Genomic DNA, 27,985 nt, shown 5'->3' with positions numbered 1-27,985 from the left:
CTTTTGCATGTATTTTCTCATTCAGGACTCATCATAAGCACTCAAGGTAGGAGTTATTCCAGTTTTACTATTATGAAACTGAGGCAGAGTTGTTCAGTAACTTGTCAGGGAGCTGGTAAACGGCAGACTGAGGGTCCAAACCCAGGTCCAGGTCTGCCTCATGCCGAACCCTGTGCTTTTTCTACCAGCTGGACCGTCTCAGGGCTTCTTCCCCCTCCAGTCCTGGTTAAACATTCAAGTCATTTGGATAGCAAATTTCTTATTTGCAGACATAGTTTTTCTGATGGACACGCAAACATACCTGTTGTATTAGATGAATTACTTTAGCCAGCTGCCCGATGATGTCGTAGACTAAAGAGTTCGGTTTCTCAGTGCATTTCAAGGGTTTCACTCTGTTGCTTTTTATTTGTTTGAACTTGCATGGTGCCTTAGGTGAAATACCATCTGTAAGAAGTCATATATATTTGACCTAGAAAACAGCCAAAACAATTCTATGATTTGAGTTTTGGGAGAAAGCAGTCTGGGCTTACTCTCAAGTTTCTGATGTGGAAAATGTCTAGTTACTCTCCTAAATGAGGTGAGAGGACATCTCCTGAGAGTGGGAATTTGAATGTCCTGAAGTTAAATTCTTTTGAAAATCTTTTGTAAGATTAGCAAAGTTAAAAGAAGAGTGAACTAATCTTTGAATATTTTATCACTGATTTTTTTCCCCAAAAGAAAAATTGTTAAATAGGTAAAATAAAAATTCTCATCTTCCAGCAGATTGAACTATTTTACCAGTTTATTTCTGGCTAGACTATGAAAATATTGATCTTTTCACCCTCCTTCAATATAAGAATAGTTCTCCCTATTTGTAAAAAGAAACTTCAGAGAGTTTTAAAAGTAATTTAGGGTTTCACATTCTTTGGAGTCTTCTTGGCCACTTGGTAGGGGAAGATAAAGGCCAAAATGCCCTATATTTGGCTTAAGGGGTAAGACTATTGTTTTCTTTGACGATGAGCCCTTACTCTGTGTGTGTGAACCTTTATATATTACCTCTGAAAGGAGGATGTTTGGAGGATGGTGGCTGGTACATATAATTGATTGAATGGAATCGTCATTGTAAGAACATGGTAAAATTTAATAATAGAAAACTTTCTTTGTCTTCTAGCCAGTGTCTCCTGGACATGATCCAAGCCTCTGCCTTTCTCAGTTTTGCTAAGATTGACCTCATTCACATTCTTGGCTGCATTTTGGCTCTTTCTATGTGTGTGCTTATATCCCTAATAGCCATAACCCCAGTCCCACTCCCCGTCTCCGGTCACAGCCAACATAGCCAACCTTCCTGGTCAAAGATTTACATGTAGAGGATAGAATAGGTTTTAGATACAGGTACAGATTTGAAGGTGATGACTCCAGAACTTTTTTCTCTCAGTCTCTCATTTCTGTCTCTCCTAATTACTCCTTAACAAAACAGGGAGGCCCCACTCTCCCTTCGCTGAGTATTTAGTAATGTGTAATCACTTCTTGCTGACTTTTTTTTTTTTAAATGGCATTTGGACATTTTCTCCAGTTGGCTCTCATTTAAAAAATGACTAAAAAAGACAATTCACCCAGAGCTCTGTTGCAGGCAGGGTGGTGGTGGTAGTGGTATTTAATGCCTTCTTGAAAGTCATGTATGTTTTGGAGTGAGTCATAAAAGTTGTTTATCCCGTGCTATTCATTTTATGAACAATAGGTTAGTTTTATACTTTTATTGCATCTGATAGGGGGACCACCTACAAATGAACAATGGACAAAGAACACTAAGAAAAGACCACAGACCTAGGTTCTAGTCTAGCTGTATATCCTTATCCAACACTTTTCTCTTTTCATGTCTCAGTTTCTTGTTCTGTCATAAAGGTAACACCTTTCCTGTTTATTAAAGAGGACTTTATGGCAGATTAAATGAATTGTCAGAATATTTTGAAAATTTAGAATGATGGCCTTATTATACAGAGGCATTTAATGAAGAGGGAAGTAAACTGATGAGCCATGAGATAATATCAGTCCTAAATTTCAAGCATCTGAGGATCCCACGTTGATCCTCCCATCTGCCTGGGCATGCAGGAGCAGCAGTAAGGCCATTTTCCTTCCTGGTTCATGGGAGATTGAATTTACAACTTTACATATCTGCCTGCTGCTCCAGGAATGCTGTTCTCTTTCACAGTTGAGGGTTTGAGAAGTCGTGTCTTCACCCTCAGTGTCTGTCTCTCTGTCATCTTTCAAGACCCAGCCCAAGAGCAACTTCTGTGAAGTCGTCCCAATCTCTCTAAAGCTGAATTTGGAACTTCTTTCTGAAAATGAGTGCACTGTTGGGTTTAAGAGGGGGCTCCTGGAGCCAAGTCTCTCTGAGTTCAGTTCCTGATCCTAGCACTTATTAGGTATGATTGTGCTCACGTTGCTTAAACTTGCTGTGTCTCAGTATCTTCACCTATAACATAGGGAATGACGGTAATAGCAGCTGATAAAACTGCCTGAGCCTCTTCTAACAGAGCCTGATACATATAGTAAGCCCTTGATGAGTGTTGTTGCTATGTACTTATTCTTCGTTGAATATTATAATTATCTTTTATTACCATTATTTCCTTCATACTCAGATAGAACTTTGTACATTTTAAACTCTAGTGTTTTCCCTGTCACTTTTATTGTAATTATTTGTTTAGACCTGGAACTTCCTTATTTTTTTTCCATTAATATTTATTTATTTGGCTGTGTGGGATCTTGGTTGCAGCACATGAAATCTTTGATCTTTAGTTACGGCATGTGGGGTCTAGTTCCCTGACCAGGGATTAACCCTGCCCCCCTGCATTGGGAGTGTGGAGTCTTAGCCACTGGACCACCAGGGAAGTCCCTAGACCTGGAACTTCTTGAAGATATGGATACTGTTCTATTCATCTTTTCTTAACACTCTGTATCATCCATTCAGTGCTCAAGAATATTTTTTTTTTACAGCATCTTCTAGATCCCCCAGCTGTTACCCCCTCTGACTGAGTAGGTGTGACTTTGAGGCTGGGCTGCATGGCACATCCCTTTTTATTTCCTTTGGAACAGAAAGAGATTATGGCTGGAGCTGTAATTCTTGCTCTCTGTCCAACAACGCCCTATATACATCTGACTTGGTGGCCCTCCAGAATTTCTCAGACCCTGTGTTTATTTAGCACCTAATTGCTCGGGGTGCTGCCCAAGGTCATCTGTGAGAACTACTTAGCATTGCTCTGCTCTCTCTGGGAGATGAGAATCATAAAGGAACTGCCAAACATGGCCATACCCACACAGCGGAGGAAAACCAGTGAACCGCTAAGTGACTGCATCTTTATGAGTTCAGGTCCTAGTTCTGCTATTAGAAAGCCCAGACCCAAACCGCATGCCACTGCTCTGTGCAACATGCCTTTCCCTCCCCAAGCAGAGAGCACAACCCTTCCTTCTCCCACAGCCCCCTCCACACTGTGGAGAATTAGTGATGCCTGTCTGCTGTGTCTCCTCTTTGAACACAGTTGCTTGCCCTAGACCCTACCTAGCTAGTAGGGTAGGCTTTCAGTAAATGTTTGTGGCTGTTGGAATTGTCAGTTACCGAGAGCCCATACTGAATACTTTCAGTCACAGATAAAAACTTTGCAAGGTAGATACTATTCTTCCGCACTTTGCAGACATGGAAATCGAGACTCATCTAGAGGTTAAGTGGAACTTGTCTAGAGTCAGATAGCCAGGAAGTGGTGAGGCTGTGCTGCAGGTGCAGCTGTGTCTAGCTCATAGGTGCTGAACCACAGCGTGCTGCCGCCCCACCAGTGTAAACATACACTCCCCTCGAACAGCTAACTGACTTGTGGGACGATTCCTCCTATCACCACTGGCCTTGAAGAGGCTCGGTTGCCTGGCAGGTGCACACCCGCCTCCTCTCAGGCCCTCTGTCGGTCTGCTTCGAGATCATCTGTGGGCGGCCCATGCCAAGCCACTTGCACTGATCCCAGGTGGCAAGCAGAGAAGTTGGGAACATATTATTTCCTTTCTCTTGCACCCCTGACACCCGTCTTTCCATAGGTCTAGTGTTGGCTCGAGACTGTGGTGGTGCTGAAGCATCTGGACAGTCTTGGGTCACTGTCTCATCAGGCCTGGTGCCTTCGTGCCTCTAGTCCGCAGGAAGGGGCTACTCTTCTGAGTGTTCATGTTGGTGGAGAAATACTAACACGTTACCCCAGTAGGAGGGGAAGGCTAATCCTCCCTATGTTTGTTCAGTACTCAAAAAACTTGAGCAACAGGTTTAACTTAGCTTTGTGCCATTTTAATGCAAATTTTATACAGGTATAGTTACGGCACTCCTTTTTGCTCGTATGCCAGATGGCCAAAAATCTGTTGTAAGAATGCCTGTGATGTGACTTAGTGTCTGTGAGCTCCCCGGGCTCCATGCTCTCCCTTGAGGCCGTTGCCCAGACAGCCTTCTCCTCACACACCCTCCTCACATTGTCAGTGGAACCGCCCAGCATGCTCCAGCGTTCTTTCATGCAGCCATTGGCAAACTTCCTGATCTTTAAGACTCGTTGGAAGGCACTTGTTAGAAAAGCAGGTATCTGGGTCTTAATCCAGACTTAGTGAATCAGAATCTTCAAGGGAAGGGCCTGGGAATTTGTATTTTTACACGTTCCTCGGGTGATTTTTAGAAACTGGAATAGTTTAGCAAGCATTGCTTTAGTGCACTGAAAAGTGCTTAGCAGCAGGTGGTGAGAGTGATAAGAGCACAGACTGGAGGAGGCAATGACAGCCGTGTGGGTAACAAATTCAGTTATGTGGGATAACTGAATTCCCTCTGTCTGGTCTCGCTCTCTGGCTGTGGGATACATCGCTATGTGGTAGAGTGCCTTCCGCTTCGGTGCCCAGTGATTTATGTACTATTTAGTCCTCTCTTGCTTCTCTGGCCAGCTTAGAGGTCTAGCTGTCAGGTTTCAGTAAACTTTCTGGTTCACTAAATTCCTCTCCCTGGGCATTACAGAAGTGTGTGCAGAGCTGAAGGGGCCACCAGGAGGAAGTGGCTGACGCATGGAGGCAAGTGTCACAGAGGAGGTGACTTTTGCGCAGGTCTTGTGCCGGAGAAGAGGAAGGGGGCGTTGGCAAGTGCTGTCTCCGGAGTCCTCACTTCTCTCTGCAGTGTGTCTTCTCCTGGGGCTCTCCAGTGTCTTTTCTTGTTTATGGAACGAATGGAGCTAATTGGCATGGCTGAATCAGACTCTCTTGATTGACTTTGTTCACAACTCGAGATGGTTGGTAGTTGATTAATGTCCCAAGATACAAGTCTGTCAGTTACTGACAGTGAATGGTTGGCAGTCAAAGCACTGAAGAAAGCTTTCAAAGGCTTTTTACTTTATCAGATGTGTTCTGAGGCAGCAGAAGAGGTCTTTGTGCCCTTAAGGGAGTGGCGTGTGCGAATCAGTGAGTGAGTGAGTGAGTAAGAGAGAGAGAGAGTGTGTATGTAGTGGAGATTGGAGAGCTTGAGAGTGCGGAAGAGGACAGGAGAACGCTTGTTTCTTTTTCAATGAAAGACATGATTTCCTGCTTCTTAGGAAGGTTTCCTTGGTAGGCTCCCACATCCCTGCTAGTTTTGTACATTGTTAGAGATGACCTAAACTCTTCAGTTTGCTAATTTGACAAGGCTTGGTTTTTATTGACAAAAATGCACTGTGGGTTTCTCTTATTTCACTAGGAAAGCAGAGATGAAGGGCCACTGTGGTTAAATTTGTACAGTCTAGTAAGTAGTCATGATTGCAATTTTAAAATCTTTATCATTTCTTGAAATAATGGATGCTCATTGTAGAAAAATTATAAAAGACAGGCCAGCAAAATTGACAAAGCTGAAACTTATAATAATCTTATAAGTATTAGCTAACCATTGTTAACATTTTGGTGTTTAAAATTTAGATTTTCTTTTTCTGTGTATATCTCTGTGTATAAAAATATTTTTAGTCCCAAAACTGAATATGCTGCATAAGCTGTTTAGTATAGTTCCTTTTTTTCTGTTATATAATGTGACCATCTTATCATATTAACAAATATGTACCTACAGAACCATTCATTATTTTCTTTTTTTAAAGCAGCTGAACAGGCTCTTTTTCTTTCCAAATTGTGTTTATCTATTCATTGACTGTACTGTGTCTCTATTGCTGCACGGAGGCTTTCTCTAGTTGCGGTGGTCGGGCTTCCCGTTGTGGTGGTTTCTCTTGTTGCAGAGCATGGATTCTAGGCCTGTGGGCTCAGTAGTTGTGGCGCATGGACTTAGTTGCTCCAAGTCTTGTGGAATCTTCCTGGACCAGGGATTGAACCCGTCTCCTTGAAGGTAGAGCCATTCCGATTTGAAAGCCACTGATAACAGATGGTCTATAACATAAGTGTCTAGAGTCCTTCCAGTGTTTCCATTCAAAGAATAACTCAGGGAATATTCTTATGTTGATTTTTGTACACCTCTGTGAATTTTATCATTGGATAAATTCCTAGAAGTGCAGTTGATGAATCTGAATTTCGATAGAAATCACATTTCTCCAGAGATTGTATTTTTTTCATCTATATCCTTATAGTTCCAAATCTGTATCTCTTTCCAAAGTTCTAGATTCATATAGCCAACTGTTGATTGGACATTTTCTCTTGTGTGTCTGATAGACTTTTCCTAATGAGCTCAACGCTTATCTTCTTCAACCCAGTTCTTGGGTTATATCTCTGTCAGAGAATATCATGACCATCTGCCTGGTTGCTCAAGCCAGAAACCTCCATCCTACTCTGAAACAGTCATCAAATCCTACTCAGTTTTCCTCCCTAGTGTCTCTCTTAATCCTGTCACTTCTTTTCATCCTGTCTGCCTCTGTCTTTGATTTAAGCTGCTAGTGTCTTGCCCAGATCACTCTAGTAGCAGCAGGGCCAGCACTTCTCTCTCTGGCTTTTACCCTTTGTTCCACATTCCTCAGAAAAAGTGAACTTGCTACACTCTATGATCTGCGAGTGTTTCTCCTCCAAGTAAGCTGTGCAGTGAGCCCTGCTTCATCTCCCCCATCTGCTCCATCAGTCAGATTCTGAGACCGACATATCTGACGTTCAGCACCCATGAGTTCAGATCTCTGTATCCATCAGTATGGGCTTCCTCGCCCACCATCACATATATTTATTCACCAGATATATTTATTCCCCCAGCTTTGAATTACTCACTGTCCCTTGAATGTCCCTTTGTTCTCCTGCTGATTTCCTGGTCCTTTTAACCCTGTTCTCTGCCCATCCATTTTCTACCCTTTCTTTAGGATGAAGCAGATTTCTTGAAGTCTTCAGCGCCATAGTTTCTCCTCTGTTAATCAGTTTTATCCTTACTGCATTTATCATGTATGTACTTTTTTGTGTGCTTCACGTATCCTTTTCCATTTAACCTTGTGAAAAAGACACACGTAATCAAAAATACAAACCAGTGAACCAAGTGGAGAAGATGTGGGAATTCCAGCTCTGGGTTCCAGCACAGGTCCTAGGGTGCAGAAGGGCCTTTCAGAAATCCCATCCCGGTGCCTGAACCTTGACGTCTCCCCTTAACTAGACTTGTGATTTTATGTGGTTCTGTATAGCTGTGTAATTGAATACCTCCCAAGTCAATTGCATTCATTTGGTCAAAGCAAAACCTTGGAGAGAAAGAAGATCGTTTGTCTGCTAGCCTTGGCACATTCCATTTTAGTATATCTTAAATGCCATGGAAACAAGGGGTGCCTAGGAACTTGGGGATCTCTGACATGGAATGTAGCATGTTGCGCCGCTAGATTGGTGTAGGGAGGGACCAGCCCTGCAATTTTTCCACAAGAAGTCAGCTCCAAGCCTGTGGGAAATCACACATAGCAAAATCCTTGGCAAAGAACCATACATTTTTTTCCCCCTACTCTCTATGTGGTAATTCTGTAACACTCTGTAATTAATTTTATTTTTACAGTGAACAGCCACAGAGTAAGAATAATGAGTAACCTATTTCTGTTCTTGCTATTTTAGGGGACATCACACAGAAGGGATATGAAAAGAAAAGGTCAAAACTCCTGTCTCCTTACATCCCACAGACACAAGGTAGGTAATGAGAAGTGGTTTTAAACCTTCTCAGTATTTTTACACTAATGAATGCTATCTTACTGGAGATCTGTCTTTTTTGTTGGTTCCTGTTTTTTCCCTCCCTTCCTCACCAGGGAAGGGAAAAAAAAGGAAGGAAAGAAAGGAGGAAATGAATCTTAATTGAGCATCTGCTGTGTGGTAGGCACTTAAAAAATACCCAAGGTCATCAAATCATTCATACAGAGCTTGGGTGCTAGTCACTGTGTCTGTGTGTCGCTGACATGATTCAATGGCAGAAGACTCTAGGTCATAGAAAAGCCGCATCTAATGCTTGAGTATGAACTGTGACGGAGAGAAGCAAGGGAGGCAAAGATGAGAAGGAGGGACAGATTTAGTATTGCAGAACAAACCAAAGATTGCAGCACCTGGGGATTTGGGGATGAGAGCCCTAAATAACCCTTTTTGCAGCCTGACTTGTGCAGAAAGACTGGCATATTCTTTATATATCAGAAAGTCCTGAGTCACTTTTGTGCTTATTTCCAGACGGGTTGCTGGAACCTTTGCCTCTAGGCAAGGCTGTCTGTGTCTAAGTCATCATATTTTTGAAGTTACTCAGCATCCAGGATTTCCTCTGATGGCCTGTTTCTACTTTAATCACTTTTACTATGAGGAATTTTTTCTTTATTTCTCATTTCCCCCCTGCAATCAGAGTCTGTTTCCACATGACTGTTTTTTGTGGAACTAATAATCATTGCTTTTATTTCTGGATTATAAATCCCTTGAGGACTTTGGAGACCCCATGGTTCTAATGTTAAGCCTTGCACAAGGTATATAGCTTGTAAATATTTGTTGAATGAATAATGGAATACATAAATGAATAATGGTGGTATACCAGTAGATTTCACCAAAGTCCTTGTGTTATTTCCTGCACTATTTTTGGAAATTCCTACCTGTAAAAACTAGTAGGTCAATGCCTAGATAGTCAGTTCAAAGTATCTTAATGAACAGATGGATGTAGAAATGAACTGAGAGAAAAGAGGTAGAAATCAGGCCAGTGACAGCTAAGGAAAAGCCAGCTTTTGCTGAGCAAGGCGTGTCACAGAAGGGGAATCCTCTGATTGGCTGCTTAATTATGGATCTGGCCCATGCCTCTGTAGGCCCAGAGATTTACTGTAGTCACTTTGTGCAAAAGCAATCAGATCCTGAGAAAATAACTCAATAAGGAATGTAGCTATAAAAAGAACCATGCTCTGTCTGCTCTTTGTAGTCAGGTTATATAGAAACTAAATCATGTTCAAAAACCAGTTTATCAATTTACTGTGAGAAACCACTGAGACACACTCTAGTCTCTGTGGTCAGCACATTCTTGCCCCACGGGCAGGCCTACATGGGGAGCTTGATCACATATAGAAGGTTGCTTAGTGAGCGTGGATTTGACAAATCAGATGTTTAATTAAAGCAGGCCAAGGGATTAAAGCAGGCCAAGGGAGTGTGACATGGCATCTCACAGTGGGGATGGTTGTGCACGAGATCTCATGGGGGAAATAGAAGTCATTTGATGGCAGCTCTTTCAGCTTCCTGCTATCAGAACTTCAAACTCACCATATTAGTGCCCATCATGTTTATGACCTCCTGCCTTCTGGTTAAAAGGAGATCTCTCCATCCTAGCCAGGGTCAGTCCTTCCATCAGTGCTTTGGATCCCCTCCCCTCCTCCCTTTTCAGAAACCGTATTCCATCACCCAGTGACACCAAGCACAGGGCATTGGGGGTGCGCCACCCTGGTGCAGGCAGTGAGGGCTGCAGTATCTGTAGAAACTTGAAAAGTGGTGATACAGCCAACAAAAAGTTGGTCTGCCGTTTCTTACCACCATGGATAGCGATTGTAAATGCTGCGAGTAGTAGAAATCTGCTCCCACTGAGGCGGACAGCTGCATCGCCCCCTTGGTGTGCCGCTGCTGTCGGTTCCCCGACGCTCCTGTGCAGTCACCCTCTCCCTCTGGGCCAGATTCTTACCCCAGCAGATCAGCATGCTCATTACTCTTCTCTTTAAAAAAATCATCCTTAGTCTGCCCCTTCCACCTTTACCCTATCTCTCCTTTATGATCAGACTGCTGAGAACTTGTCTCTGCTTATTATCCCTGTTTTCTCAGCAGCTGTTCTCTTCCCAGCCTGTCCCAGTCCCTTGCCACTCTACCTCTTGAAATACTTCTTTAGAAACACTCTCTGCATTTTCTCACTCCCCTCTTCTTGTTGCTCCTAGTCGTCTTTGCAGGCTCCTCCTCTTCTGTTAAATCTTGGAATTCTCAAGGCAAAGCCTCAAGCCCTCTTGACATCTCACTCTACAGCAGTGGTTCTCAAACTTTAGCTGCATTGGGATCGCTGGAGGACTTCTTGTATATACAGATTGCAGGACCCTGTCAGTTCTCAGTGTTTCTGATGCAGTTGGTCCAGGTTGAGGTTTGAGAATTTGCATTTGTGTCAGGTTACCAGGTGATGCTGTAGTTACTGGTATGGAGAAACAGTGCTACATCTCTCTAGAGCTTTTCAGCCATCCCTGTGGCTTTAATGATCATTTATAGATGACTCCCAAATATGTGTCTTCAACTCAGATCTCCCCTGAACTCCTGATCATAGATCCAAGTGCATATTTAACAACTCCATTTATATATCTTAAAGGAACCTTCATTCCAACCTATCCAAACATAGCCATTAAATGTTATGTATGACTTATCTCATACCACCTGTACCACCAGCACCTTCCCCTCCCTACATGTGTACATTCACACAAAATTATTGGTACATTATCCAGCATCTCCCAGACTTCTAGTTTCCACTTCTGAGTGAATGGAACTCCCATTCATAAGCCCAACATCTAGGCTTAAAAGTCATCTCAGCAGTCTCTTCATTCCCCATCTCTTGCCTATTACCAAGTTACATTTTCCGCTTCTTCGTGAGTCAGTTTTTGTAAGTTTAATTTTTCTAGGAATTTCTCTGTTTTGTATAAGTTTTCAAATTTATTGTTAATGACAGTATTCTCTTTATTTTTAAAGCCTTTGCTTTGTTTGTGTATAACTCTTATCTCTTCTCTTTTTTCTCTTGATCAGTCTTCCTAGCCGTCATTTCAAAGAACAAGCTTTTAATTTTGTTGATCTTCTTTTTAGTGTGTCTTTATTTTCTCATTTATCGTTTTCAGCTTCTGTATGTTTTTCCTTCCTTGCACTCCTTTTCTAAGTTTCCTGAGTCAGATGCTTAGGTTTTCAGTTTTCTTTACAAAGGTGAGTGTTTCTCCATTTACTGTGGTTGGAGAACATCCCTGTTCAAAATCAAGTCACAATTAGAACCTTAATTCTCCTCCCAAACAACACGAGGACTTTAAGAACAAATGCATTTTTAGTACCTCCTTGTCTACATACCCCCTCAATTATTAGTTATTATTGTTCTGTGTAGTTCAGTTCCGTTCAGTCGTTCAGTCGTGTCCGACTCTTTGCAACCCCATGAATCGCAGCACACCAGGCCTCCCTGTCCATCACCAACTCCCGGAGTTCACTCAGATTCACGTCCATCGAGTCAGTGATGCTATCCAGCCATCTCATCCTCTGTCGTCCCCTTCTCCTCCTGCCCCCAATCCCTCCCAGCATCAAAGTCTTTTCCAATGAGTCAACTCTTCGCATGAGGTGGCCAAAGTACTGGAGCTTCAGCTTTAGCATCATTCCTTCCAAAGAAATCCCAGGGTTGATCTCCTTCAGAATGGACTGGTTGGATCTCCTTGCAGTCCAAGGGACTCTCAAGAGTCTTCTCCAGCACCATAGTTCAAAAGCATCAGTTCTTCAGTGCTCAGCCTTCTTCACAGTCCAACTCTCACATCCATATATGACCACTGGAAAACCATAGCCTTGACTAGATGGACCTTAGTCAGCAAAGTAATGTCTCTGCTTTTGAATATACTGTCTAGGTTGGTCATAACTTTTCTTCCAAGGAGTAAGCGTCTTTTAATTTCATGGCTGCAGTCACCATCTGCAGTGATTTTGGAGCCAAAAAAAATAAAGTCTGACACTGTTTCCACTGTTTCCCCATCTATTTCCCATGAAGTGATGGGACCGGATGCCATGATCTTCGTTTTCTGAATGTTGAGCTTTAAGCCAACTTTTCCACTCTCCTCTTTCACTTTCATCAAGAGGCTCTTTAGTTCCTCTTCACTTTCTGCCATAAGGGTGGTGTCATCTGCATATCTGAGGTTATTGATATTTCTCCCGGCAGTCTTGATTCCAGCTTGTGTTTCTTTCAGCCCAGCGTTTCTCATGAGGTACTCTGCATAGAAGTTAAATAAGCAGGGTGACACATCCTTGACGTACTCCTTTTCCTATTTGGAACCAGTCTGTTGTTCCATGTCCAGTTCTAACTGCTGCTTCCTGACCTGCATACAGATTTCTCAAGAGGCAGGTTAGGTGGTCTGGTATTCCCATCTCTTTCAGAATTTTCCACAGTTTATTGTGATCCACTTGTGTAGGTAATAGTAGTTAATATCTGTTTTTTTGTTCACTGTTCCTTTGCATATATGACTCTTTCCTCTCAGTTCAATTTCCTTCTTCCCGAAGTTCATCTTGCAATAGTTACATATTTTAATCAGAGTTTCTTAGTGGTAAAAAACTCTCTTAATTTGCATTTATCACTTTTCCCACCTTTGTTCTTAAACCTATTAATCTTTCCCAGAAATGGATTGTTTGTAGGGCAGGTTATGTCATACAGGTTCTGTAGCAAAAGAAAAGATTACTCTTTGACGTTTTTACCTCATATATCTTTGTAGATTTTGAAGGAGGTACTTAGTTTGTTTGTGTTTTTTTTATATGACGTTGGATTTAATGAAGATTTTATGCCTGCATGCATGCATTCTCAGTCATGTCCAACTCTCTACAGCGCTGTGGACTGTAGCCTACCGTGCTCCTCTGTCCATGGGACGCTCCCTGCAAGGATGCTGCAGTGGGTAGCTATTTGCTACCCCAGGAGGTCTTCCCGAGCCAGGGGTTGAACCTGAGTCTCCTGCACTGCATGTAGATGCTTCACCGCTCAGCCTCTCGGAAGCCCAGGGTTTAAGCTTATTGACTAGAATTAAATGAAATGAAAGTCAGTTTAACACTTTTAGTAGGATTTTGCTACTTCTTACTTCTAGAGGGATTCAACCTCTTTCAAACACTGTCATCTTGTTGGATTTCATTGTTTGCAGTTGTGAGATGCTCCACTGAGGGTGGCTCCTTGAGTATAGTGTATAAAAGTAACATTCTCCACTAATGTCTCTTGAAAGAAAAAATTAATACTGCCTACAACATTGTACTGCTAGAACAGTTACATGCACATGCTTATCTAAAAATTTAGTGAATGATTTTTCTGTACAGAATTGATCTGGAGTTATCTTGGGGTGCATATTTATGTATATTTTAGATTTTTTTTTTCAAATGTTACATAAATCTTTAAAATAGGACTTCAGAAAAAGGACAGTCTAACAGGAAAAATGGGGAAATAGGGACGAGAACACAAGGTTGAAGAAAATACTTCGTGGAAATTGAGTAAGGACAGTTTGGGATAATAAACATAGCTTAATTCACTGTTACCATAGGGGCTGGATTTTAAACTTACTGTATGACAAAAATCTGATGTGTCAGAACTACTCTTGAAAGTCACTTAAACCCACCAGTATTGGAACTGATTGTTGTTTCTTTACACCAAAGCCAAATTTTATCTGATTTTTAAGGGCCAGGCTGTGTGAAATTCATATCTTGATAAAGGTTGAGACCATATCCAGGGCCTCAAGATGCTCTCCCTGTGAGAGACAAGGGGGAAATGAGGATACATATCTCCTTGTTCTTGTAGGAGTTGTTTATGTATTTTTGGCTGTGCCGGGTCTTCGTTGCTGCAGGGCCTTTTCTCAGGTTGCAGTGAGCAGGGGCTCCTCTCTGGCTGTGCTGGGCGGGTTTCTCACTGTCACAGTTTCTCTTGTTGCCCCTGGTGGACTCTAGGGTGCCTGGGCTTCAGTAGTTGTGGCGCATGGACTCAGCTGCCCAACAGCATGTGGAATCTTCCCGTACCAGGGATTCAATCCGTGTCCCCCGCAGTGGCAGGCAGATTCTTAACCATTGGACCACAGGAAAGTCCTGTATCTCCTTGTTCTGAGCCATATGCTCTTCAAAAGCAGTAACCCATAGAACATCTTTCAGTCACTGGAAGCTACGAGAGTCTAGTTATAAAACTTCCCACATGCCTTAGTTAGCAGCTTCACAGAGAGAAGAGGCCAGAAATTAACTGTCTTTTGGCATGGCCCAAAGAATTGAGTTTTCAAACCACATATGCTCTCACTCCTCTGTAAATTAGTCACTTCTTGGCCATTCTTGGAGTTAGAGGAAAATGAAAGGTCTCTGTAGTGAGATAGCATCCCAGTCTGATGCTGTCATCTAATCTTGAAGATACTTTGGATACAAGCAGCTGATTATTTCCAAGTGGCTTTAATAGAAAAGAGTTTGTTGTGTTTCGATATGGGGTTGCTGACAGAACCTCAGGTCAGCATGTGTTCGCTCAGTGCTTTCTGTGTTCCAAGTACTGTTGAGACAGGCAACTAGCATCGGACGAGACAGCCTGAGATCCCCTGGCTTGCTCTCTTGTCTGCTAATAGTTTGCTCAACTAGGGCTGTCACTAAGACGGCTTCCTTGACCAGCTCTATCACAAACAGTCTGCACTCCCATGATCTGAGTTGCATTTTTAAGAATCTTTCTCTGACTGCCCCATAGATTATGATTTGTTCATGTGTATTTTTCCCATATAGGACTCGTAAGGTCTTTAAAATCAGGAACATTTATTTTTATTTTTAATTCTTTACATCCCCAGTTTGTGGCATGAGTATCTGGCACGTAGTAGATGGAACTAAACAGAAGGAACATTGAGAATTTAGAAATATTTCCTGGCATAAACATCTATCGGCTTCCCAGGTGGCAAAGAATCCACCTTCCAGTGCAGGAGACATGGGTTCTATCCCCGGGTCAGGAAGATCCCCTTGGAGAAGGCAGTGGCAACCCACTCCAGTATTCTTGCTTGGGAAATCCCATGGACAGAGGAGCCTGGTGGGCTACAGCCCATGAGGTTGCCGAGAGTCAGACACGACTGCGTGACTAGCGCACAAATATCTGTGATGGTGAAAGTGTCAGGTAATGAAGAAGCAGACTCCTCTACAGATTAGAGAATTATTGGTGCTGGCAGCTTGTCTCCACCTTCAGTAGATCTTTTCGTCTAGATCTACTAAATCTCGAGAGATTGTACAGGAGCATATTGGTTTTCATTGGAGAGTCAGCATTCCTCTTCACTTTTTTATTTTTAAAATGAAATTAATGACTGTTTTAAATAATCAAATACTACTGTGAGGATTGTAACAACAACAAAAATAAGCAATGTCCTCTTCTTCTGCAGAGACCACTTCTTTGAACTGTTTTAACCGTTTCTTCTGGTGTTTACCTCTTTCTGTGTAACGTTTTACCAGTACTTCTTGACTTTTTTTGGTCCCCAACATGAGACATTATTTATTCATTTCCTACTGTAAAAGATTAGAATTTTTCCTTCTTACTCATTCCTCCCCAGCCACCTGGATCCCACACACTGCTTTTGCCTTTATCCTTGCTTCTCATCTCCCATCTCATACTCATTGTGCACTGTGTGTCCAGTGTATTACTTTCGTTATTGCTAAATCAGCATTCAGTACTTGCCTTATTTGATTATATAAATATTATTCACCACTTGGTTTACTAGGCTTACATTTCCTTTTTTTTTTTTAAACAGTTAATCCATCATTTTATTGTTATTTCTAGAGACAATTCTTAATGCCATCTCTCTTCCTGAACTGACTGTTCCCTTATCCCGCTACAGGCCTTCATCATCTTCCTAGTGGTGTTTTGGGAAAGAGTAAGGGATAGGGAGATGTGTATTCTGCCATGTTTAATCAGAACACTTGATTCTAACATTTCTTTTGGCTTAAAGCCAACATTCAGAAAATGAAGATCATGGCATCTGGTCCCATCACTTCATGGGAAATAGATGGGGAAACAGTGGAAACAGTGTCAGACTTTATTTTTTTGTGCTCCAAAATCACTGCAGATGGTGACTGCAGCCATGAAATTAAAAGACGCTTACTCCTTGGAAGAAAAGTTATGACCAACCTAGACAGTATATTCAAAAACAGAGATATTACTTTGCTGACTAAGGTCCGTCTAGTCAAGGCTATGGTTTTTCCTGTGGTCATGTATGGATGTGAGAGTTGGACTGTGAAGAAGGCTGAGCGCCGAAGAGTTGATGCTTTTGAAGTGTGGTGTTGGAGAAGACTCTTGAGAATCCCTTGGACTGCAAGGAGATCCAACCAGTCCATTCTGAAGGAGATCAGCCCTGGGATTTCTTTGGAAGGAATGATGCTAAAGCTGAAGCTCCAGTACTTTGGACACGTCATGCGAAGAGCTGACTCATTGGAAAAGACTTTGATGCTGGGAGGGATTGGGGGCAGGAGGAGAAGGGGACGACAGAGGATGAGATGGCTGGATGGCATCACTGACTTGATGGACATGAATCTGAGTGAACTCCAGGAGTTGGTGATGAACAGGGAGGCCTGGTGTGCTGCGATTCATGGGGTCGCAAAGAGTCGGACATGACTGAGTGACTGAACTGAACTGAACTGAACATTTCTATTTGAGGATTGTTCAAAACTTATACAAAGATCATTTCTGTCAATCTGAAAGATTTCAAAGACGTCATTGCCTGTTTTGCTGGCTGTGCATCAGCAAGCTGATCAAAGGATCTCTTATCACAGCCCGATTAGATTAACTCGGCAGCCTCCCTTCTCTGGGTGGTTCCAAGGTAGAGCCCTGTCTCAGCTCTGTTTTGCAATTCTGCACTGTTTAAAACTGCCGGGAAGTCCAACAAGGCATCTTCACTTGGACCCACATCCTTTGCTTTAGGACATTACTGCAAGCTTCTGTTTTTGATGGCATTGATGTACACATTCCATTCTGTCTTCGTGTGTTTGAGATCATTGTGACCTTTGTGTATTTGTTTTTCTTCTTTTATCCTTTGACTTTGTCCTGCTGTCTTTGACTGCATTTAATTGTATTTGTCTTCTGCTTCAAAAGAGGATCTCGCCTTTTATATATTCCTTCCTGGCCTAGATTTCCTCAATTATTTTTTCCCCAGCCCCTTACCTACTGTCCTTTTAGGGGTAAGAATGGCACCCCGCTCCAGTACTCTTGCCTGGAGAATCCCATAGACAGAGGAGCCTGGTAGGCTACAGTCCATGGGGTCGCTAAGAGTCGGACACGACTGAGTGACTTCACTATCACTTTTCACTTTCATGCATTGGAGAAAGAAATGGTAATCCACTCCAGTGTTCTTGCCTGGAGAATCCCAGGGACGGGAGAGCCTGGTGGGCTGCCGTCCATGGAGTCGCACAGAGTCGGACACGACTGAAGTGACTTAGCAGTAGCAGCAGCATGTCAGTTTATGAATATGGTTATGTGTTGGCATTTTCTAGCTTGTCTGGTAAGAAGTACTAGTGATCCAAAGTTTTTTCCCAAACTCAGATTCCTTTTGTGGGTGCTGCCTATTTTGCTGGAGGGTATTTGCTCACCAGTATTCCAGTGTATGTACATACTCTGAGCTTTCCAGTTGTTTCCCAGCCCTTCCATCACAGCTCTTCTGAGTTCAGTCCTGCCTTTGAGATTGTGCAAATGTGTATATAACCAAGTTAGAACAAAACAAAAGAAAGCTTTGGAAATTTTATCCTTTTTGTCTAAAGACTCTAATAACTCCTGTCAAGGATAGTCTGTGATCCTGTTTTTCTTAATGACCTCATACGATTGTATGAAGATTTTGAGAGGCACAAATTTTTGCATAAACGTTGTGTGGCTTAGAGATATACAGATAAGCAGACTTCTGAGATTAACGGTTGGTACCTCTTCATTTTTGTCTTTGGTTTTTCCAGCCACTCCCCCATCATTGGTGGAAATGAAGAGACAGACAAGATCATAATTATTTATGTTAACCAAAAATTTGGGTGCTTGCAGTATAGGACCCAGTTAATTACTGCAGGATATACAAAATGAGTTAAGATCTCTGACCTTGTTTATTTATACTTTAATAGGAAAGATAAGATAGGTATACAAATAATCATAAAATACAGAGGGGAAAAAAGCCCTGTAAGAAAGTTCTAAACAAAATACTGAGGAAATGCAAAGGGACATGAACCTGAAACTGGCTGTAGAAATCAAGAACAGCATTTTGGAATGCTATAGAACATTCCCAGATATATAAATATTAGGTAGACAGATAACCATGAAGGTGTGATCACTCACCTAAAGCCAGATATCCTGGAATGTGAAGTCAAGTGGGCCTTAGGAAGCATCACTTCGAACAAAGCTAGTGGAGGTAATGGAATTCCAGTTGAGCTGTTTCAAATCCTGAAAGATGATGCTGTGAAAGTGCTGCACTCAATACGCCAGCAAATCTGGAAAACTCAGTAGTGGCCACAGGACTGGAAAAGGTCAGTCTTCATTCCAATCCCAAAGAAAGGCAATGCCAAAGAATGCTCAAACTACTGCACAATTGCACACATCTCACTCGCTAGCAAAGTAATGCTCAAAATTCTCCAAGCCAGGCTTCAGCAATACCTGAACTGTGAACTTCTGATGTTCAAGCTGGTTTTAGAAAAGGCAGAGGAACCAGAGATCAAATTGCCAACATCCTCTGGATCATGGAAAAAGCAAGAGAGTTCCAGAAAAACATCTACTTTTGCTTTATTGACTATGCCAAAGCCTTTGACTGTGTGGATCACAACGAACTGGAAAATTCTTCAAGAGATGGTAATACTAGACTACCTGTTCTGCCTCTTGAGAAACCTGTATGCAGGTCAGGAAGCAACAGTCAGAACTCGACATGGAACAACAGATTGGTTCCAAATAGGGAAAGGAGTACGTCAAGGCTGAATATTGTCACCCTGCTTATTTATCTTACATGCAGAGTACATCATGCGAAATGCCAGACTGGATGAAGCACAAGCTGGAATCAAGATTGCTGGGAGAAATATCAATAACCTCAGATATGCAGATGACACCACCCTTATGGCAGAAAGCAAAGAAGAACTAAAGAGCCTCTTGATGAAAGTGAAAGAGGAGAGTGAAAAAGTTGGCTTAAAGCTCAACATTCAGGAAACGAAGATCATGGCATCTGGTCCCATCACTTCATGGCAAATAGATGGGGAAACAATGGAAACAGTGAGAGACCTTCTTTTTGAGGGGCTCCAAAATCACTGCAGATGGTGATTGCAGCCGTGAAATTAAAAGATGCTTGTTCCTTGGAAGAAAAGCTATGACCAACCTAGACAGCATGTTAAAAAGCAGAGACATTACTTTACTAACAAAGGTCCATATAGTCAAAGCTTTGGTTTTTCCAGTAGTCATGTATGATTGTGAGAATTGGAGAGTGCCGAAGAAGTGATGCTTTTGAACTGTGGTGTTGGAGGAGACTCTTGAGAGTCCCTTCGACTGCAAGGAGATCCAGCCAGTCTATCCTAAAGGAAGTCAGTCTTGAATATTCATTGGAAGGAATGATGCTGAAGCTGAAACTCCGAACTTTAGCCACCTGATATAAAGAACTGACTCATTGGAAAAGACCCTGATGCTGGGAAAGATTGAGGGCAGGAGGAGCAGGGGGTGAAAGAGGATGAGATGGTTGGATGGCATCACTGACATGATGGGCATGAGTTTGAGTAGGCCCCAGGAGTTGGTGATGGATAGGGAAGCCTGGTGTGCAGCAGTCCATGGGGTTGCAAATAGTCGGACACGACTGAGCTACTGAACTGAACTGAGACAGAGTTCTGTGCTTTTCTTGTGATGGGAGTAGAAGGATGGGATCTGTTGTATTTCCACTATCGCATTTTAATACAGAAGTTCCTTCCCAAGTGAGGATCCCAGCATAACGAAAAGGACGTTCCAGTCCCAGTTCTGCCCTTTTATTTGCTAGATTTGGACAGCAGTACAGTCACTATGAACTGGAGCATGCGTTACAATCTTATTTGTCCCCGTATGCCTCTTTAGAAGGAAGTCCACAGTTTTTCTCTTGGGGTTTCACTTTCCTTTTGGATTATCCAGGAACCCCCTGGGACACCGGTAGTGCAGGAGGAGAGGTGGTCAGTGCAGCTTCCACATCCGAAAGGGTCAAGGAGCCCCGTTGTCTGCTGCTGCCCCTCAGGCCTCACGGGGGTGCTGTTGAAAACCAGTCCGTCCTTTGTGATCAGTAATGCTAACCCAGTGCTCAACCTGGGTCCCGCCTCAGCCACTCTGAGGAAGAGACCCCACTCTGCTAGGCTCAGCCAAGACACCCCACTTGAATTCTCAGGGCAAAGCTCTTGGTATTGTGTTCCTTGAGCCCACACACAGCTATTTTCCTGATGCCAAGTGGCCTGGGAAGCTTCTCAGACCCAGAACCTCCAGTTCCTCTCCCTCTCAGAATCCACCCCTAGGATTCACCATGGGCAGGTGGCCCCTTTCCATACTTGAAATGCAGACTCTTTCCTCCCTTCCCACAGGCAGTAAGGTAGGGAGTGAAGCTGGGAGTAAGGCAGTAAGGCTGGTTAATCACTCAGCCTACTGAGGAAGGCTCTCCTCAGTGAGCTTCCAGGGAAGAATCTCTGAGTGATTCAGAGTACCTTCACCGAGGGTGGAGGGTGGAGATGGGAGTGGAGCTCTGTTTATATAATGATTCAAGGTGACTATGGACACACTCTCACTGTAGGAAAATAAATTTAATCTGTGATGGGTGTCCTGCTTCCTTAATGATATCTGTCAGATAATGTTATTGTGAATATAAAATGAGATGGTGTTTCGAAAGTTTAAAGAGCCTTAGAACTGTATTATCATTGTTATTTTGTCATTTCCTGTCCAAATCCCTTCAAAGGCTGCTCTTTTGGTTTAGGACAAGTGACCTGGCCCCGCTTTTCTTCTCCAGCCTCATTTTGTCTCACTCCACCTCTTTCACTGTGCTTCAGCCCCTTCGACCTTCCTCAGACTTGTCAAGATTTTTCTCCCTCACTGGACTTCTAATACTGTGCTTTTGTATAAAGTAGCTCCTCCCCCAGGAACACCCCCACCCCCACCACTCCTAAGCCTAACTGAAACCTACATCAGAGTCTCCTTTTAACAGACTGCCCCTAAAACTCTAGTATAAATTAAATCCCTCATTGTGTAGGCTCAGAGAACCTTGTTTTTTTCCCTCTCAGCACATATCATGATGTAGAAGATACGCATGAATCAATGATCACTTATTTACTATGAGTGCTAAATTAAAGAAAAAGGTGTCTTTTTCTCTGGACACCGGCACTGAGACCAGTGAGTGTGTCTGCTTTGATCACTGTAAGTTGAAGCGTTGTATTTCTTGGTTCTCAGAGCACATCCTCCTTCCCTCTATGACTCTTGCAGATGAAAATTTCTGTTAAATCATTGGCAGAGTTGAAAGATAAACCTGAATTGGAAATTTTGCATAGTTTATACTAAAGATCAGCTGCTTTTCCAGGTTATCATTGTTGTTATGTTCCAACAATAGAATCATGGGAGACTCTGGTGTCTCTTCTGTCAGAGAACAGTAAATTATGTACATGCTGACCATTGAGAAAGGAGGCTTTGTGTTGTAGAAGAAATGAAAATTTGTCTAAACTTACTGTTAAAGATTCTATCATCCCTATTTAAACATAAGGGTGACCCCTAGTGGATACTGTGTATAACAGACTGAGAGATCTGGGAACCCCTAAACAGAAGTGGTCACTGTATGTAGTAATCAGCAGTAATCCTTTTCTTTGAAGCTCAAGGATGTTTTGCTCTAGAATTTAGAAGTTTTGAAGAAGGCTTGATTTATGAGGTTCGCAGCTCTCCTCCAGCACTTAACCTATATTTAGTGTCTTTTAAAATTACTTTGGTTTTATACATAGCTCTTTCGGTAAACAAAATGGTAAAGAAATGGTAAAGTTCTCCACAGCAGCTATCACTACCTCATCCTAACTACTTAAGGCATTTTATATATATAAAAGCCCATATAATTATAGGTGGATAGTTTTACATACACAGCTGTAATAATATACATAACATTTTGTGTTCTTTTATCACTTGAGACCCTTTTATATGTCTGCATAGTTTTTCACTTTTCATGGCATTTAATACATATCATGTTGATACTAGTAGTTAATTCCACCTTTGCTTTTTTTTCGCTTCTTACTGTGGTAGTGAAATAGTGCACATCTTATTCAAACTATAGAAAGCTCTGCTTTTGGGCCCCAGGTGATTCCTGAGATATGGTTGAGTGTGAAGCCATGGCCAGGGCATGGTTCGTCTTTAAGCATCATCTTGCCTGCCCAGCTGACTCTGGGCGTGCTGTTAATGCCTTACGGGGCCCCTGTGCCCCCCGACCCCTCCTCCTCTTTCAGGAGACTGGTGGTCTGTATTTCCTGCTTTCCTTCTGTGATGCATTGTTGCCCTGGCAAAGAAGCTAAGTAAGCAATAAGCCATCCAAAAACTGTTTAATCCAACCAGGACATAGTTTCCTCCCTCTCACCTTCAGATATGCACTGAATTACCAGTTGCTTTGGGGGAAAGGAAAAGAAGACAATTGGTTTTAGAAGGTTGGAAAATTCTTCTCACAGTGTTGTAATTTATCTAGGAAGCTGAAAACTGGATATTATTTTAACTTATTTTGGTAAGAATCTGCTCTCTCTGGTATGACCTTCAAATTAAGAAAATCCAGAATCGTTTCTTTTTTCTTTATACTTAACTATTATCTTGATGTTCTATAATGAACATATATTATTTTTTATATACTGAAAAAGAGAACTTTTCTAAATTATAGAAAGTCAGTAAAGCCTATGGGAAAATAAAACATCCAGTCTCATTGCCCTGAGATAATTACTATTGACATTTTATTTCATTTACTTTCCATTTTTTCAGTGCACAAATGAAATCTATCTGGAAATCTTTATGTTTAAAAAAAAAAAAAAAACTCCAGTAAATGGAAATAGAAGTTTTTAGAAGATAAAATTTAGAATAACTTGGAGAGTGATTGTTCACATTAAAAAAGATAAGCTGCAGTTTCATTATTAAGCTCCCATGTTACACTTAAAGTGGTTGAGTTCCTAGGAATTAATTTTTATTCTTCTTGTTTTTTATATCACCTCTCTTGAACTTGAAGCAAGTGTGTTACACATTTGAGTCAAAGTCGGGAAATGCCCTGGAGAAGGCAATGGCACCCCACTCCAGTACTCTTGCCTAGAAAATCCCATGGATGGAGGAGCCTGGTGGGCTACAGTCCATGGGATTGCAAAGAGTCAGACATGGCTGAGCGACTTCTCTTTCCACTTGTTCTGTCAGAAATCTATATGTCTGTGGCATCATGTGTTCGGCACCTGAGGAATGCTCACTGAACCAACTTGCCAGCCGCTTACTGAAACCGCAAGTCAGCCTTTTGGTTTCACTTCTGACAAGCTACCTCGAAATGTCTGTCATGATTTTAGACCCAAAAGAGACCTCATCCATTTGGAAGACTAAATTCCTAAGGAGACTGAGCGAAACTTTGCTGAGCATCATACTAATGTTGCTTGGTGAATTGGTGAATAGCGTGTCGTGAGGCTTTTTTTTGTGGGGGGGGCGGGGGCGGTACCAGTTTCCACAGATCTTCTGGCTAAGTGTCATCTGACTCAGTTCTCATCAAATGTCTGTGTTTGTGTTACATTTCCTTGTGGTTTGATGTATGATAACCTCTAGATAATCCTCAGTGGAAATGTTCATTCTCTCTAGTCTTCCTCAAACAGATAGATCAACTCTCACTTCCTTTCTCACCTCCGGATCATTTCTCGGTAAAAAATTTTTATTTAGTCCATATTATCTTCTTTTTCCTAATTAACTACATTGGAAAATACAAAGTAAAAGCATAATGAGAGAGGAATCAGAAAAGGTATCTCAATTGTCTGTTAGCATCCTTTGTGAAAGGAGAATCCATATTCCTGCTTTCCATCCTTTGGATCGTTAGTTATCTGATTTGAAGGTACCATGTTTCTTAGCAGGGTAGTTTGGTTTATCCTAGCAAATCTGCTTATTTAATTAAAAAGAAATTAGTGACAGGTAATTCAGTTATAGATTCACTGTACCTCTGAAAAGTAATGCAAAGGTCATGTTTTAAATTCAGTGTTTAAGTCAAACCATTTTTTCTGTACATGTTTACAGGCAAAGTAGCTCATGTGTGCTAATCTGATTTCCTTCCGATGTATGTCATCTGACCATACAAATAAAAATAGCCCCTTTCTACTTTTTATTCTCTAAAGTTAATTGAAATATGTTTTAAGTAATTTCTGTAGTGAATGGCTGAAAACTTTACTTTTGGAGGGAGGGGCTTTTTGTAGACTCTTTTACATGAAGGCAGGTGCTTTAAAAAAAAAAAAAATACAAAGGACAAAATATGTTCTCTTAACTCCTGACTGTAAATCCTATACTACATTATGGGGAAACAGTGGCTGTCTTTATTTTGGTGGGCTCCAAAATCACTGCAGATGGTGATTGCAGCAATGAAATTAAAAGACGCTCACTCCTCGGAGGGAAAGTTATAACCAACCTAGATAGCATATTAAAAAGCAGAGACATTACTTTGTCAACAAAGGTCTGTAGTCAAGGCTATAGTTTTTCTAGTGGTCATGTATGGATGTGAGAGTTGGACTATAAAGAAAACTGAGAGCCAAAGAATTGACGATTTTGAACTGTGGTGTTGGAGAAGACTCTTGAGAGTCCCTTGGACTGCAAGGAGATCCAACCAGTCCATCCTAAAGGAGATCAGTCCTGGGTGTTCATTGGAAGGACTGATGTTGAAGCTGAAACTCCAGTATTCTGGCCACCTGATGCGAAGAGCTGACTCATTTGAAAAGACCCTGATGCTGGGAAAGATTGAGGGCAGGAGAAGAGGGGACGACAGAGGATGAGATGGTTGGATGGCATCGCCAACTCAATGGATATGAGTTTGGGTAAACACTGGGAGTTGGTGATGGACAGGGTGGCCTGGCATGCTGCGGTTCATAGGGTCACAAAGAGTTGGACACTACTGAGCAACTGAACTGAACTGATACTAAGTTATTAATTGTGATTGCTTTCCTCTTAGGAGAACCAGTGGAGTTAGACTTGGATTTGAATCCTGGCTCTTCCATCCTCTGACTTTGTGACTTTGGATAAAATAATCCGTATCACTGTTTCTTTTCTGTGAAAAGTTGATAGTGATAGTTCTTCCTTTGTAGGGTTGTTGTGAGGAATAAATAAGATCAAATGTGTGAAATTCAAAATGCACAGTGCCTAGCAGAAAGCAAATGCTTAAATATAGCATTTATTATTATAGACTGGAGCTGGGAAACTTTTTCCGTAAAGGTCCAGATGGTAAATATTTTAGACTTTGAGGACAGTAAAGTCTCTGTCACAGTAATTCATCTGTGCCTTCACATAGGCAATATATTAACAGATGTGTGTAGTTATGTTCTGATAAAACTATTTATATGAAATCAGACATGGGCTATGGTTTGTTGACCCCTATTCTAGAGAAATAAAACTAACAAATAACATAAGGTATGAATATATCAAGAATCAGTACAAGTCTTGTGTGAAGTGGATTATCAAGAAGATTTAGATTGATTTAAAAATTAAAACCTAAAAATATTAAAACTTGATTTACAACCCCAGACATTACATTTAAGTCTCAGTTTTTAAATTTGTTCTGCTCAGATAATATGTAATTTTTATAATAAAAATCTCTGGTACTAGGAAAATAAATGTTTAAAGGTCCATAAAAGCACTTTAATATAGAGAGCACCCTGAAATGTACTGTTTCTTGTCTTCTTAAAAGTGGTATATGAAAAAATAAAGGAAGCCTTTTTTATTATATATTATGACTTTGTGGATCAGGAATTTGGTCAAGGCTCATTGGATGACTCTTACGGGCCACATGGTGCCAACTGGAGTCAGTAAGTGATTTTCACCAGGTCTGAAAGGTCCAAGATAGCTTCAGTCACATGGAATGCAGAGCTCAGCTGGAACTGTAGACTAAAGTTCTTATATATGGCTTCTCCAGCACTCAAACCAGTTTTGAAAATCAATATGACTTTGTCGTTACACGTCTCAGTTCCTATAGCACTGTGACTCCCCTCAGCCTTTACTGAGGTTTGTAGAGCTGATACTTGCATTCCCCAGAACACTGTGCTTTCAGTCTGCTTGTTTATATTTTGGCTTCATAGCCAATTCTTAGCTGTTGTCTGGATAGGTGACACCTTCCTAAGTTCAGTTCACTTCAGTCGCATCTGACTCTTTGCGACCCCATGAATTGCAGCACACCAGGCCTCCCTGCCCATCACCAACTCCCGGAGTTCACCCAGACTCCTGTCCATCGAGTCGGTGATGCCATCCAGCCATCTCATCCTCTGTCGTCCCCTTCTCCTCCTGCCCCCAATCCCTCCCAGCATCAGAGTCTTTTCCAATGAGTCAGCTCTTCACATGAGGTGGCCAAAGTATTGGAGTTTCAGCTTTAGCGTCAGTCCTTCCAGAGAACACCCAGGACTGATCTCCTTTAGAATGGACTGGTTGGATCTCCCTGCAGTCCAAGGGACTCTCAAGAGTCTTCTCCAACACCACAGTTCAAAAGCATCAATTCTTCGTCGCTCAGCTTTCTTCACAGTCCAACTCTCACATCCATACATGACCACAGGAAAAACCATAGCCTTGACTAGACGGACCTTTGTTGGCAAAGTCATGTCTCTGCTTTTCAATATGCTATCTAGGTTGGTCATAACTGTTCTTCCAAGGAGTAAGCGTCTTTTAATTTCATGGCTGCAGTCACCATCTGCAGCGATTTTGGAGCCCCCCAAAATAAAGTCTGACACTGTTTCCACTGTCTCCCCATCTGTTTCCTATGAAGTGATGGGACCGGATGCCATGATCTTTGTTTTCTGAATGTTGAGCTTTAAGCCAACTTCTCCACTCTCCTCTTTCACTTTCATCAAGAGGCTCTTTAGTTCCTCTTCACTTTCTGCCATAAGAGTGGTGTCATCTGCATATCTGAGGTTATTGATATTTCTTCCAGCAGTCTTGACTCCAGCTTGTGCTTCTTCCAGCCGAGCATTTCTCATTATAACTCTGCATATAAATTATATAAGCAGGGTGACAATATACAGCCTTGACATACTCCTTTTCCTATTTGGAACCAGTCTGTTGTTCCATGTCCAGTTCTAACTGTTGCTTCCTAACCTGCATACAGGTTTCTCAAGAGGCAGGTCAGGTGGTCTGGTATTCCCATCTCTTTCAGAATTGTCCACAGTTTATCTTGATCCACACAGTCAAAGGCTTTGGCATAGTCAATAAAGCAGAAATAGATGTTTTTCTGGGACTCTCTTGCTTTTCCATGATCCAGCGGATGTTGGCAATTTGATCTCTGGTTCCTCTGCCCTTTCTGAAACCAGCTTGAACATCTGGAATTTCATGGTTCACGTATTGCTGAAACCTGGCTTGGAGAATTTTGAGCATTACTTTACTAGCATGTGAGATGAGTGCAATTGTGTGGTAGTTTGAGCATTCTTTGGCATTGCCTTTCTTTGGGATTGGAATGAAAACTGACCTTTTCCAGTCCTGTGGCCACGGCTGAGTTTTCCAGATTTGCTGGCGTATTGAGTGCAGTACTTTCACAGCATCATCCTCCAGGATTTGAAAGAGCTCAACTAGAATTCCATCACCTCCTCTAGCTTTGTTCTAGTGATGTTTTCTAAGGCCCACTTGACTTTACATTCCAGTATGTGGCTCTAGGTGAGTGATCACACCATCATGATTATCTGGGTCGTG

At 41.9% G+C, this 27,985-nt stretch overlaps 1 protein-coding gene and 1 long non-coding RNA gene across 6 annotated transcripts in view; one reads left to right on the top strand and one right to left on the bottom strand.

Annotated features, from left to right (window-relative positions):
- Positions 1-27,985, top strand: part of DIP2B (disco interacting protein 2 homolog B) — a 230,844-nt gene that overhangs the window by 104,093 nt on the left and 98,766 nt on the right. For all 5 annotated transcript variants that reach the window (XM_060412600.1, XM_060412599.1, XM_027967334.3 and 2 more), the window contains exon 2: positions 8,017-8,088. In XM_060412600.1, the coding sequence (XP_060268583.1) occupies positions 8,017-8,088 (72 nt within the window). The remainder of the gene's footprint in view (positions 1-8,016; positions 8,089-27,985) is intronic.
- Positions 5,930-26,447, bottom strand: LOC132659435 (uncharacterized). Its single transcript, XR_009599907.1, has 2 exons — positions 18,443-26,447; positions 5,930-13,171 (listed from the first exon to the last, which is right to left on the bottom strand). It is a non-coding gene; the product is annotated as an uncharacterized LOC132659435 (long non-coding RNA).

Source organism: Ovis aries, chromosome 3, assembly GCF_016772045.2.
Source record: "Ovis aries strain OAR_USU_Benz2616 breed Rambouillet chromosome 3, ARS-UI_Ramb_v3.0, whole genome shotgun sequence".
NCBI classification, from domain to species: Eukaryota; Metazoa; Chordata; class Mammalia; order Artiodactyla; family Bovidae; genus Ovis; species Ovis aries.
This window is presented reverse-complemented; position numbering and strand designations above follow the sequence as displayed.